The sequence below is a fragment of the Corvus brachyrhynchos genome, unplaced genomic scaffold, assembly GCF_000691975.1.
Source record: "Corvus brachyrhynchos isolate BGI_N302 unplaced genomic scaffold, ASM69197v1 scaffold15, whole genome shotgun sequence".
Classification (NCBI taxonomy): domain Eukaryota; kingdom Metazoa; phylum Chordata; class Aves; order Passeriformes; family Corvidae; genus Corvus; species Corvus brachyrhynchos.
Window position 1 is genome coordinate 834,008 of NW_008238349.1, and position 15,098 is coordinate 849,105.

Consider the following 15,098-nt stretch of genomic DNA (forward strand, 5'->3'; position numbering starts at 1 on the left):
GCAGACACAGAAGCCGATGGAAAAACAGCTCAGTCGAGACCCATCACCCCACGAGGCAGCTCACAGGATGCCGAAGGCATGGAGTGACCTGAGGAGCACGAGGGTAGGGCACAAGTCCTCTCTCCTGCTCTGTGGGTGTCCATGGGACTGGTCAGGGAACCGTGTCACACCCACAGTGCCCCCAAACACGCCTGACCCTGCACAGCCCCGGGCTCTGCAGAGGACACCCTCAGACCATCGTGCTGGTCATGCTGTGGGGAGTGCTTCTGACCTGGCTGACTGATCAAACTGGGCTTTATCTACTCAAACTCGACATCACATCCTGTCTGCATCACAGGAAGTGCATACAGCACCTGAGCACCTGGCAGCATTGGGCCACGGTCTTTTAAAGAATCACAGAATCATGGAATGGTTTGGGTTGGAAACAACCTCAAAGCTCATCTCATTCCAACCCCCCTTCCCTGGGAGACCTTCCACTGTCTCAGGGTGCTCCAAGCCCCATCCAGCCTGGCCTTGGACACTTCCAGAGGGTCACTTTAAGAAGATATTTATTTTTGTAAAGTATTTATGCAGATACACCTACAGGAAAACACTCTGTAAGCTAAGCACCCTCCAAGTGCAAATTCACAGGTCACTAATTTGGGCGTAACATATCCAGAGAAACCACTGGCAAAATACAAGAGCAGGTACAACAGCCAAGTTTTAGGAAGGAACACTGACCACAGCATGAAAAAAAAGCTGTTAGACAAGAAAAATGACCTTTGCAACACAGAAACAAGAGTTTTCTAATTCAATCCATCCAACCAGTCACTGTTGCTTTACCCTTTAAGTGGTCAAGGATGAGGTTCTGCACCCAAAGGTTATGATTTCTCTTGGAGCCTGGACTGGGCAAGGCTCAGGGCAGGTCACAGGGACCTGTCTGCTTATGTCTGTGGCTGAGGGCTGGCTGTAGATGACAGGACACCTCTCCTGCTGCACAGGGAGCAGCACCACAGGCCCAGGGACATCCCCAGTGCCAGTGTGAACTCATCCCTCTGACAGGCAATTGCTGGTGTATTCCGAGGGTTGCTCACCCTGTCTGCAGCCAGACACGACTGTTCAGGTATGAACTGGGTTGTAATGAGCTGGCTGCTCGAGAGCCACGTCTTCAAAATGACTTGGCTGGAGTGGTCTGCTTTAAATGCGTCTGATGCAGCCATGGGATTTCTCTTGGCATGGTGAAAGAGGCTGAACCTGGTGTGCTAGGATTGCTCCTGAGCACGCCCTCGTCCCTGAATGTGTTCAGAGAACCTGGCACAACCCTTCCACGCTGCTCCTTCCAAAACCCTAACTGCTTTCCATCTTTCCACCCACATGGTAAATCTTTCCCAGATCCCAAAGCCTCTGGAGGCTGTGTATTCATACAACAACAACCCTCACCTTCCCATCAACACCCACTTGACTGGGAGTTAGAAACACAAGGCTGAACTTCTGGCAATGAATGAAGACCAGAACGAAGACCAAGATCATTCCTCTGCCTTTCCTGACAAAGAGGTGAGGTGAGAGCTCAGGAGCTCACCTCATTTCTTCCATATGAAAACTACATGGGACCTGTTCAGACCTCAGGAAGATCATCAGGAGAACCTGAAGAACAGTACCTAAAGAACATCTCTCAGATGCAATAAGATGGAAGAGGAAAGATTCCAGCAGTCCTCTCTCGAGAAGCGTCAGAAACTCAGCATCAGACTTTCCATCCCTCACAGCCTGAAGTGTCTCCTTGTCTCCCTAACCAAAACACTGGAGGATCATCCAGCTTGGGAGAGCAATTCCCTTAATGACAACAGTCTCTTTATGCTGCCCCAGGGTGCCAGGAGGGCTGGTTTTGAAGTTCCAAAGCTGACCCGCCCCTGAGGCTGAGATCCACAGCCAGCACTGTGCTCCTGGCACAGCTTCCCCCCGCTCCCCAGGGGCAGCAGGTCCTGCCTGGCACTGAAAAACTGCCAAAGTCAGATCTTAATAATCATTTATCTCAGCAACATGGGCAAGGAGAAAAGAAAAAAACCCAACAGTTGTTATCAAAGGACAGAACAAACTGGTGCTGAGGTCCCCAGGCAGCTCCCACACCCGCTGAAAGCTGCACAGGCCCCAGGCATACAACCCCCGGCAAAGAACCCAGCCAGCAGCAGCAAAACCAGGGCCTTGCTCATCTGCTTTTGATTTCTAAACGCTGCTTCTCTTAACAAATGAAGTTTCAGTGCTCCTGGGACCAACAGCCTAGCAAATGAACTAAGTATTTATTTGTGGCTTTATTACTGGGCAGACCCATTTCCATGGAGTCATTTTTCCTTAGAACCCAGCCTGCTCTGCAGCAGCTGTTTTCTATTACAAACCACTCAAATTCCTTTGCCTCCAACTTCCAAAAGTGCCCACTAACCTGAAATAGCTGGAAACTACAGCAAATGGCTGTGGGAGCTCAGCAGCACTTTCACCTCATCCCTCTCCCCAGGTTCTTCCCCATCTCCCTCACCAAAGCTGGAGTTGGCCCAGGTGGTTCCCATTCTCCCCATCCCCCAAGCCTCCAGACCCCACAATGTTTGTGAAGGACCCTCAGAGTACAAAGTGACCCACAGAAAGGTTCCCACAGAGGCTGGGGGAGAAGGTGGTTTGGCCCATGCTGTGCAGGACTTTTGAATCACTACCGGTGAGGGGGGAACAGGAGGTTGGGGAGCTCCTCTGACTGTGAACAGGAGATTGGAATAAATCAGGTGGCTCTGGAGAGGTCAGGGCAAGCTGTGAGTGTGCCTTGAGCCAGGATTTCAAGTGCCAGCAGAAATCCTGCTGCATTAACACAGACTCCAGCTCTGACAGAGTTTGAATCTTGTGCTGCTGGACTTTTCAACTCTCTCCTGGCCAACTCTGAAGAGTCTTTAGCAAGTTGAGGTCTTCAGCTCCAAAAAAAAAAAAAAAGAAAAGAAAAAGGTTTCTTGGCAACAACATTTTTGGCTTGGAAATTCTTGACTGGGGGTGGGGAGACCCTGGCACAGGGTGCCCAGAGCAGCTGTGACTGCCCCTGGATCCCTGGCAGTGCCCAAGGCCAGGCTGGACATTGGGGCTGGGAGCAGCCTGGGACAGTGGGAGGTGTCCCTGCCCATGGCAGGGGTGGCACTGGATGAGGTTTAAGGTTCCTTCCAACCCAAACCTTCTGTGATGCCACAATTCTGTGACAGTCACAGAAGGAGCCCCCTCCCAGCTCCCACCTCGCTCTCCCAGCACGTGTAAGCCAAGGCCATTAACTGCTCTGAAGGGCACTTCACTCAGTTTATCTGCTCCTCTGTTTGCCACTTTTTAAGTACACACTGATATTGGCTTTTTTAAAGCACTTGAACACTGCGCAAGGCCCTTTCAGACACACTTGAGGCCTCTCTCAGCCAGTCACATCCAGCTTGGAAAACAGCTCCCGTTACACTGAATAACCAGATGCCTTGGACAACACCAGGACAAGTGGTGATGGCAGCTGAAGCCCTGTCCTGATCCTGGGCTGGTCCTCCAGCACTTTGGCAGGGTCAGCCCCCTCTGCCCTTCCCCAGGCTCTGCCTCCTCCCACCCCATCTTGCACTTGAGCAACTCAGCTGCAAAATCATCCTTTTTTTTTTTTTTTTTGCTGTGTTTGGGTTTCTGGTGAGAAATCACTCAGCTCACACTGCCCAACTTTGGTGCCCAAAGCCAGGGCAGCACCCATGTGGGGAAAAAGGATGGGACCTGCTGGGGACAGGGACAGCAAAATGAGCCTGAGTCCTCCTCATTCACCAAGGTCCAGTAGGGACAGGAAAAAAGGAAAGCTCAGTGATCCTGGGTGGCTGAGAGTGCCCAGGGTGTCCCAGGATTTATTCCTGTGGCTCTCATCCAGCAGAGCACTCAAGTAAATGCTGGGTGTTAACAAGTGTTTGAAGTCAGTGGAGCAAGGAAGCACAACACTGAGCTGAAGCCTAAACCAGGACAAAGCAGGCTCTGTTTATTCTGCCCCCTGAGCCCAGAAATGCCCTCTCACAACCCCTTCTCTGAGACTCACAGCATCCCTTCATAACCAGGCCCTGCCTTTTCCTTTGGATAATCTGCACTGAGCCCTGAGAAAGCCAAAAATTCACTAGATTAAAGTCTCATCCCTCACAAAGCCTTCTTTGCCACCAGAAGGAACGTGGCAGCTCTCACTGGGAAGCTTAGTTTCAGTTTTTCTGCCTACTCAGACAAATATTATTGCACTCAGGTCATACACTGAAGAGTTTCTTCGCATGTTCAGACTGTGTTTTTCTAGGAAAAAAAAAAAAAATTGAGATTTTGGAAAGCAACAGTGAGATCTGCCTGTGGTTCTCCATTCCTATTCCCACACTTTGGAAAACAACGACTAATTCACAGAACTTCATGGGCTTTTGTGGGCAGTCTGCATGATAAAATAACATCTGACTTTGTGGGATCATTTTATGTGGAGAAACATTTAAAATATGTCAGGGTGGTGATTAATCATGGAACGGTTTGGGTTGGATGGGACCTTAAAGCTCATCCCATTCCATCCCTGCTGTGGACAGCGACACTTCCACCCGACCTGGCTGCTCCAAACCCTGTCCAACCTTTTTGAAGGCAAAAGGCATTCTTGTCTGGGGGACAGTTGAGAACTGGAAGGAAAAAAAAAAGCCTCTTTGCTTTGGTTTTAAGAGCTTTTTAAGACTTTATTAAAAAAACAACAAAGGAAAAAAAAACCCCACACTTCATATAGACATCTCTGCAAAACTCCTACTGACATCCAGAGTGTCAAGACTGTAGGATGTGGGATATTTTGGGGTGCTTTTTTAAAAAAAACTAACAGTATCTGTCTAACAGCCCTTGCTCAGGCTGGGTAATTGTGCCAAGTGAGGAGGCAGGAGATCCTACAGCAGAAGGGCTCAGGAGGTGACCTAGAGGGTTGGTGACACAGCTTGGTGTTTGGGAAGCCTGGGCAAGCTGTGTACCCCACAGCCATGCCCCAAGCACCCCATAGCCACACCCTGAGCATGCTCTGCACAGCTCTCCTGACTTCAAACCATCTTAGAAGAGAGAGGCTGGTGGTGCAACTTGGATGGTGGCTGGGAATCAACCACTTGTCTCTGAAGGTGAAGTTAATTTATGGCCCACTGCTTCTCCTTTTCTTATTTTATCCTCGAGCCACGCAGGGCACACAATGCCCCACAATGTTCCATGGTGCTGCTGGAGGCACCACAAGGGCTGGGGCTGACAGTGGCACATTCTGGGAACGCCCTGTGCTGGCTGTTCCCTCCCTCCAGCTGGGAAAGCTGGGCCCTGTGTGCTCCCACAGGCTTGGAGAGACCCCTTTGGTCCTCCTACAACCCAAGCAAGGGGTTGTGGAACCAGAGTCCATCCAGTACCAACACTAAATGACAAATCCAGTGAAGGAACTCACGTTGTCCAGCGTTATCTACAACCACAGATCCATTGTGTGCTGTCCTTGGCTTAACTCCTGGGTTAAACCCGGGTTGAACCCACTCCCAGGCTGAGCCTGCTGGCAGGAGTGGCTCTGCTCAGGTGACACCCTGCTGGTGCACACCTGATGCAAACGTGGCCCCTCCACTGTGACACTGCTGTGCTTTTCCAGTGCAAATGAAATGCATTTGATAAGATAACAAACGCCTGGCAAAGCACATTGAAGCTATGCAAGGGAGAGAACAGGAGGGGGAAAAAAAAAATCTTGTATAAGCAGCAAAACAATACAGCTTTATCTAATCTGAGCAACTTATTGCTGCTTGTCTGCCTGTGTGTGTTTTACTGACAAAATAAAATAAATTGAATCAGCTCACACACGATAACATGCTCTTTCCTACCTCATACTAATTGCTTGGCTAATTGATGTTTGTTGAACTTTCTCCATTTCATTGAGTGATTAGGTACAAAGCTAACAGTTGACATCTGTAGGCGCTTAACTGGCGTCTGTAATTACTGTTAATGTTAAATAATTGTTAGTTAATTGGAGTGGTAACTGACTGAATAGAATCCAGATTGTGAAGCAAAAAGAGACCTAGTTAAATAAACATACATTTTCAGAGAAAATAACATTTTATTACAAGGGAGAGACTAACAGCAGGCCAGATAGGGGAGGTCTGCAGGATGCTCCGTTTACCAGATCTCACAGCAGCCTCCAGCCTGGACTCCCCCAGCCACAAGTATGGCAAGGCAGAATCTCTGTCACCAAAACACTCCTAGCCCAAAAATTTTTCCTCATTATTTTGAGCCAGTTAGCACAATTTTACAGCCCAACACTGACATCTTTCTTGAGAAAATCAAATGGAGGCTCATCTACAAAACAAATATTCCCTCCATATTAGATACAATTGTGCTGGTAAATATTGCCATTTTGCTCCCTAGCCTGGAATAGCTTGACTTTAAAAAAATCCACAGCCTTAAATGAACTCTTGGGGGCACGTGATCACCAACTGACTGCAAAGGGTACTTGATACCAGCCCAAAGGGGCAGAGATGCCCAAAACAACACTTCCAACTTCTCCCTCTGCTGTTTTGGTCAAGAAAAGCCAATGCCTTCAGCCATGCTGGCTGCTTTCTGTTTTTGTTTTGAATTACTGACTTCAAAGTTACCAGTGAAGCCTTGAAAGGCTCCTGTTTTGTAAGTTTAATGATTTAAGAATCTGAAATGTTTTGGAAGAGGCTACTTTGAACTTTGACCTGCTCCTCTGGGCACATCACATTATCCAGAGACCTTTTCCTGCAGCTACAGAGCAGCACTGGGACCCCACAGCTCTGGCACCTCCCAGCACTGAGACCCCACAGCTCTGGCACCCCATAGCTCAGCTGGCAGCCATGGTCCAGCCAAAAAACCACCAGGATGTAGAGGAGAGGGCATGGGAGGGATAGGACTGGAGAGGGGTGGTTTGTGCTTAGGAGATGTAGCCATAAAGGATGCTATGAACAAATTCCTTGCTCAGATAAAGCCTCCCTGGCACAGGAATAGCTGCCCTGCTCTTTTGTGCAGCAGAACAAAGCACCATCTCAAGACATTTATCGACCTTTTTGTCTGCTTCACTTGGAAGTCAGAGTGAAGTGACCCAGCAGCTCCTCTAATCTAACTCAGGGGTACCAGAAACCCGGGCTCTCCAAACCCACAGCTTTTTCCAGTGCTCAGCCTCTCCCTAATGAGACACTGAACTTCCACATGGAAAATACTGAAAGGCCATTTGAAAGCCACCAAACACCAGCAAACCAGTGATTCAAAGCCACCAGGGAAGCCTCCGCCGGAAAGGCGAGGGGACACCACTGCCAGGGTGTCACTTGTTGGGGTGAGCCATCGGAACTGCCACAAAAGCAGACATCTGGGGTGATTCAGCAGTCCCTGAGCCTGCTGGCCTGGGGCCAGTTCCCTGCAGTGCTGGGATTGCTCCAGAGCTCCGAGAGCAAGGAAGGAAGAGGCATTTCAGTGAGAAGAGGCAGCAGGGAGGGCCAACATCCACACAGCAGCCACCCCACAGACTGCAAGCGAGGCTGAGAACACACCCCAAGTGAGTGAGGATGTTCTGTGGATTCCTCCAGACCCTGGACAGGAGGGAGGCAGCCCCAGCCAGTCCCCTGGCACACCAACCATGGTAACACTGCACATGTGCTGCCTGCGTAGCACTGGATCCACTTACATCCAACTCGAGATGCCGTGGGGATGGTTTACTTAAGAGTGAGAGCACCTCTCCACAGCCAAGGATCTCCTGTGAATGGATCAGCAGGGAAGGAATTGCCAGCTTTAGCTCCCTGCTTGTTTACAGCAACAGATGTTGTAGAGGATCCTCAAGAAATGCTTCACCACAGACAGCCAAGGGGAGAAACAACAACACGCCTGTTTTTTCTAGGGCAGGATATTGCTGCAGAGCAACCTAGAAAGCCAGGGCTTGATCTGACTGGTATTGCAGCCACCAGTGAAGCCTCCTAACCCAGATGCCTTGATCTACCTCCAGCTGAGAGTATAAATATTTCCCTGACAGCTGGTGGTGCCACGCAGCAGAAGGATTCATAAAGTTTACATGAACATCCTGTAAACAATTTGAACATAAAAAGCTCTAACAGCCCAATTGTGCTTCTGATCAAAGGCAAACTTCAATATACGGCACAAATGAAAACTTCACCACTTTGGGACTCATTTCTCCCTTCAGGAAAAGCTGTTTTCCAAGGGTACGTAGGAGGGAGTTAACATAAATGAAGCACACAGTTGTAGTAGGAGCTGCCTGCTCTGCAGCTTCAGATGTGTGTATTTAAATTACTGAGAGATAATGGAATTTAATTACGCTGAGAAGTCATGTTGCAAAAATTCATGAACAAACCCTGTACTTTGGCTGGGATTAATGGTGCTGAGGTGAAACTCTCAGAGGGTGAGGGGCAGTTCTGTTCCTTCAAAGACACACAGACTACAAGCAGCAATCCCAAACTGGAAGGGCCATCCCGCAGGGAGCGAGGGAGGGAGAGCAGGAGCTGCAGGCGGGGGATGCTCTCCTGTGCCAGCTCTGCTCCAACTCATTTATTCAGACACTGACAGCTCCTTTGTCAAGTATTACCAAGGGCCCAGACCCTTGGGTGCTCACCTCCCAGCACAGCCACCTGGATTCCCATGGGAACCACCTCCTGGGATAATTTAAGCACTACAAGGTGTTCTTGCCAGAGCCGTGGAGTGCAGGGCTCTGATTCACGACCAGGGAGCACTCATTCAGTGGCAGCTACAGAACCTCCTGCTCTGGGGACCAAGCTCCATCCCCCCCAAATTCCCAGCCCTGCTGCAGACACACTGAGAGCTGGGGTCCTCTGGGAGTGGTGGCAGTAGGAAGGTGACAGGGGAACCCCATAGCCCTTTCCATCGCTCGACTCTGACATGAGTCTCAGCCCTGAGGGACCCCAACATCCACTGGCTGCCCCCAAAAGCTCACAGGACCCTTCTAGATTCAGGGGTGCACCTTCCCATTCAGCTCCAAGGGAAGCCAAGTCCCAAATGGGAGCTGAGAGACTTCTCCTCAAGGGTTTTACCAGCTCTCCTAAAGAGGGTTGGTTGGGGGGGGATTTCACTTGGCTCTAGATTTTTAAAATTCTTAGTGTTTCTGAGGGAGGCACTGTTCCACATCACACATCCACACTAATCCATCACTCCTTGAGCCTGAGCACATCTTAAGCCTTGAAGTCCACAACAAAATGACAGAAAGGGGACAAAATGTATATACGAGATCTAAACTGCTTCGGGATTTGTACCTGCTCCATAAATTCATTACTTCTGTAATTTCTGCTACTTCAGTTATAAATAACACTAAATAAAATTTTTTAAAAAGGCAAGAGAAACCCAAGCAGTGTGTGAGCCACGGGTGGTTGTGGGACATCCAAGAGGAGTGGCCACGGACACAGAGGGCCGGACCCTGTCAGCCTGCCCAGCCCTCCCAGCCTGGCAGCTTGGAAGGCTCCATCATGATTTACCCAATGCAAATCTGACCTTTCTTACGAGTGACTTTTATTGCTTTTGGCAAAAGCAGCCGTGGACAACGCAGTGGGGAAGAGCTGGCTTGGAAGGAAACAGCCTGAGCTGTGGAGAGGGAACTTGAACTTGGAATATATCAAACTGACAGCCCCCGGGCACTCGGCAGCTCCCCAGGGCTGGCACTCAGAGCAAGAACAGCGCCCCAGCACCGGCAGAGAGCCCAGCACCTGCCTGCCAGCAATTACTGACATTATCTCCAAACAGGGGAGCTTTTCTGAGCTTCTTTTCCTGATATTTAGTAGTCTGAATGCTAATCCCTTTGACAAAACTGTCCCCTATGCTTTTTCTGTTCTCCTTCCCCTTAATCTCTTTCTCCCAGTGGAAAAAAAAAGAAAAAAAAGAGGTGGAAAAAAAAAAAAGAAAATACCAGCCAGCCTAGTTTGGCCGCACCTGGATTTGCATTGATTCCTCCCTTGTCATTCATGTTACCAACAGGAATTAGCATATGGCTTTAAGGGGAAACTCAGGAGGAGAAAAGAAAGATGCCATTTTGATGGAAATAAGGGGCAAAGGAATAATCTACCATCAACTAAAAAGCTTATTTGTGTACGGTTTCCCAAGCAAAGCTTCGAAAAGCCCATGTTGATTTTAGGCTACACAAAGAAACCCTAATCCTTTCAAGGGAACTAAATCACCAAAGAAAAGTACCTCGGAAGAAAAGGCTCCCTGTCAAGCATGGGTATTCACATCCAAAGGGATGCCACGAATCAAGCTCCGTAAGTAAACAGCAATAAGAATGTGGGAAATGTGTTTGAGTCAAAAAAGAAAACCAAAGGAAGAGGAAGAGGGGCCTACTCTTCATCAGTCACCTCCCGGGGAGGAGAGGAGCCCCTCACCCTGGTTACAGGCCTGCGCCAGGAATGTGGATTCACCGCCCGGCTTCTCCTGCCCTGGCCCAGCCCCAAGAAAGGGCTGCTCAAAGGCCACAGCTTTTTACAGCAAATTAGCAAAATAAAGATGCAGTCACATGTAGTTTGGGGGCCGGGGGTCACTCCAGACACGCAGCTCTTCCCTTCTAATGGCTGTGCCACCTATTCTCAGCCTCCGGAGGGGCCTGGGGAACCCGTAAATGCCATTAATCACAAAGGATAAATCAGCTTGCCAAGTGAGATTACCTGGTTAGACCACAGAAATAATCCAGACTGTACTTCCAAAGGATGCTAATACATGAAAAACAGGACTATGGATTCGTAATGCAATTAAATCCAGGTATAATTCAATATGCAGCAGAAGCCTTCAGAAGCAGCAGCAGATCAGCATGGGAATCCCAAAGGTAACGGGGTCACATTCTGTCCCCAGTTTAACCACCACAGCTTCGTGGAATTAAAAGGGACAGAGAAACTGCAATGACTCACTGGAGTAACAAACCAAACCCAGGGCAAATACTGAGCAAATCCACACCCGGCCAACAAAACACACCTGAATTTCAAGCGAGTCAAATCTGCCTCTTCTAATGCAAACTGGCTCGAGTCTTCCAACCCCCACCAGATAAAACCCCAGGTTTACAGCCAGAAGCTCACCCTTTTCCAGGCAGTGCCCATGTGCTGCCAGAGAAAAGCAGGACACTGGGGTAAAAACCAGACGCGTTCTCAAGGCTTTGAATTATACTTGTTTGTGCAACTCGTGCCTGGAGCTGATCCCTCCACCCTCCTTGCAAAAACACCAACCAAACCAAAAATGAGAATTAAACCCAAAGGATCCCCAAAGCCTTTCTAACAACGGCACTCCAGGCCCAGCTCCACACGGCAGCTCACGGGCGCTGATTTAGGGCAAGTTTTCCCTTAATGTACTGTTATATCATTAGCCACTCTGTCTTTGGATTGCTGTTTGGAAGAAATTAATGGGATACTGAATATTTAAATGTGGCCTTCTCTATCATTTATTAACTCTACAGAAAGCACACAGCACAGTAAGCCATGGTTTATGACTATTATCCTGTGAATACTAAACGTTGGCTGGTTATTACTGTCAGCAGTGCAAATTGGCTATTCATAATTCCACGTCTATCATGGAGCTGATGAGTAACAATCAAGTTAAAACATTTTGAAAACTCTTACAGTTATTTAAATGAGCTTAAATTAAAGCCATTTGTAAAATAAACTATTCCCTAATATTGTTATTTAAATTAATTCTGACCTGGCAGGCAATGCATTATTTAAAGCCTATATTTTATATTAAGCAAAGCAATTACCAAGCATACAGAACATGTCTGAAACCCAGAGAAACATAAAAAGCACTAACAAGCTGATTGCGACATTTCTGCAAGACAAGTTACACTTCATCTCCCATTGAAATTGCCATGAAAAGAAACGTGTGGGGGGAAAAAAAAGAAAATAAATCTGTTTGGGATGTGAATTGCAGCCTTACCTTTATTTGTGACAGCGTTGAACAGTTTCTCAGAGCTGGCATCAGATGCCTGAAAGACCAATAAAAAAAAAAAGAAAAAAAGAAGTTACATTTTCTAGCAGTGATAGATTTCCAAAGGCACGGCGGTGTATTTATGCACAGGCAGAGGTGTGTATATTTTAGGGAAACAAATCAGGAGACAAAACCAGGAGCGCTGGCAGCGGCGGCTCCGGGGGCCGTGTCCATGAGGTGGTGCTGTTTGGCTGTGCTTCGCCGCCCTGCAGTGCAGATTTTTCTTTGGAAAGATTCTATTTCATAAAGAAATGGGGTTTTTCCTCAACATTAGCTGCACAGACGCTGGATTTTTGTACTGCCATTATCCAATACGTTCCGACATTGATTTTTGCGATGGAGAAGTCATGATTTCGAACCCGACAGCCCATTCTCGGGAACCTCCAGAACTGCAGATTTCTTAATTAATTTTTAAAGTATTTTTGGGATCCCTGCTGTGTGAACATTCGATTTTTACCACCTTCAAAGCACTGTTGATAACTTAGGTTAGTAATTTCATAATTTGCTGTTGCAAACTCTTTGAAAAATAAAGAGTGTGTCAGTATTCAGGATCAGTGTGTATTTCCACATCAGCTTTGCCTTCCTCAGAATAACTGATTCTTGACACCTCGCTGTGTAAACTAATAAACCTTTTATTTTCCATCAAGCCACAGAGGTTTTTCCCCTTAATATTGTGTTAATAGCTTGTCTATTACTGCTGATTCTATGCCAGGGCGCCCGCAAATCAGCTGTCCACCCATATAAAAAGCTTTATTTCAGTTTCACACAAAACCATTGATCTCCCCCTTTCAGAAATTCCAACGGCACCAAACCAGCCGGGGAAGAGAACACTGCAAACGTTCATTTTACGAACACCCCGAGCCCACGAGCACCAAACACTCAGTTTGTGCCAGCTGTGTGCTGCTGGGTTTGGGCACACACACACACAAACACACACAGAGCCAGCTACAGCTCAAACTTCTCCCACTTCTGCACCCACAAAAAGCCCAGAGCTGTTCAATTCCGAACTGGAGCCTGGATCCAGCCCCGCTGAGAGACAGGCTGCTCTTGGAAAGCACAGGGAAAACGTGCTCAGTAACAAAACACTGCAAACAGGGTTAAAATGCAACACTTGAGAAAGATTTTAATTCTTCCCTAGAAACTGTTTTCTTACATGATTCAGGAAAAATAATTGAAAATGCTGGTTGGGAAGTGGGCTGTGGGGATTTTTTGTTAAAGGGAAGGAATTTCTCAATTCAAAACCAGATAAAAATCACTAGACAATCAACACAAACATTCACTATCTAGACTGCACTAAAAACTTGGATGTGAAACTCCTGATAAATGAGTAGACACGGCTCAGACTGCGCATCACAATGTAGGAATACACTGAAATAATTTGTTTGCCCTCAAGTTAGTGACAGACTAGATTTCTATGATTAATTATTAAAAATAGCTTTATTCTTTTTCAGACTTCTAGACAGATTTTACTAGATTACTGCTGCCTCATTTGAAAGCTGAGCTGGTGCATTTCGTCTCAATTAAATACCTTGTAAACACTGGATTTATTACCCAATGATGGATTTATTATTCAGTGACGACTTTCTCTAAATTAATGAAAATATGTGAATAACGCACAAATTGAAGAGATCAAGAAGGCCATGTGCCTTAAAGAGCAGCCCAGTATTAGTCCAACAAGAGGCTCAATACTTTCCTACCCTTGTCAATCAGCCTGCTTAAAAATAATCTTTCCCAGTGAATTTCAGCTGTTATTGTCTTCTCAAATGCAGCTTTCCTCTGAAGTCAAAACTCTCTGAACCAGTTCTTTTTAGAAGGAAAATCCAATATTAAAAACCAAGCAAACTTCCTACAGTTTCAGCTATTACTTTATTTTACTGTTTCAAAACAAAACAGCACAGGGAAGCTCCACGCTTCCTATTCGCTTGATTTTTCCAAGCACTACAAAGAGGGAAACATCCTTTTAAGAAGTTTGCTCTAATGCCGAGCGTAAACCAAGAGATTGCTTTTAAGCCATGGCTTTTCAGGTGCAATCTTTTCCTGTGCTATCACACACACCACTCACAAACAGGGCTGTGACACCTGGAAGTGGCACATCTCGAACAAAACGCAGCCTGCCCGAGGATCGCTCCGGAGCAACCTGGCAGATGATTGTCCATGTAACATACATCTAAAAAAGGAATTCTTTTACAAAGACAAAGCTCGTCCAAGACCGAAGCTCATTTTGCATTACTGACCACACACAACCGAATGGAAGTGCAACTTGAAATAACCCCACTGCCTGCGATACCATAAAAATAACCCAAATGGTGGCTGGAACAGTGAGATGAACTTGGCTCGCCTATTTTCTTACTTAAAAATTGGAATTTAAATACAAAATAGCAATTAAGGTGAAGTACCGGTGATACAGAGGCGAACACAATCTCTGCCAGCAGACACACAGCGTATCAATTTCCATGCAACTATTATTTTTCCACAGCTAGGCAGTCACATCACGCAACAACACTGAAGGAACAAAAAGCCCAATTGATTTAAAAACCAGCAACAACTCAGCACTACCCCAGAAAGATGAAATTCAGTGGCTGTGCAGCGCGGAACCCTGCTCTGTACTGACAGGCATCCGCGCAGACAACAAAGTGCCTTTATGTGCACGGTGGGCGCGATGTGGCCGAACCTGGATGTTCCAGCGGCGGAGAGGGGCTCGGCTCTCCCTTCCCTTCCACCAGCCAAGTGCAACTCTCTTCTCCCCATCTCCCCAGGTCTTACTTGAGCAGCTGATGAGCACTGTCTACTGGCACCGTGACATCTGGGGACAGCACCGGGTTATCCGGGGTGCTCTGCCCTAGGAGCCCCCTCGGTTTCTCCTGCACAGAGCCGGAGCTGGTGACACACAGTTCCCTTCCTCGCACTTTGGCCGTTTTCCCTTACAAATCCCCTTGTTACCAAGCGCAGCTTAATCCTTTTCACCGCGAAATAAAACAAGTCAGCAATCCCTGGGCTTAAAGAAAAAAACCCCAACAAACCACATAGAAAAAAATGACCTAAAGAGTATTTTTCCCTCACCAAGGAATGTGCTGCCGTTCGAGGGGATGTATGACTAAAATATTTCCTGTCCAGACAGCGCAGCCTGACTCACTGCTGGCACGGCC

The 15,098-nt window shown here is 47.4% G+C and overlaps 1 protein-coding gene across 1 annotated transcript in view; it reads right to left on the reverse strand.

Moving 5' to 3' along the window:
* The window catches only part of AUTS2 (autism susceptibility candidate 2), a gene marked incomplete at its 5' end in the record, with an annotated part of 567,626 nt that overhangs the window by 60,585 nt on the left and 491,943 nt on the right, over nt 1–15,098 (reverse strand). Inside the window, one exon of the mRNA XM_017735278.1 lies at nt 11,902–11,950. Within this exon, the coding sequence (XP_017590767.1) occupies nt 11,902–11,950 (49 nt within the window). The remainder of the gene's footprint in view (nt 1–11,901; nt 11,951–15,098) is intronic.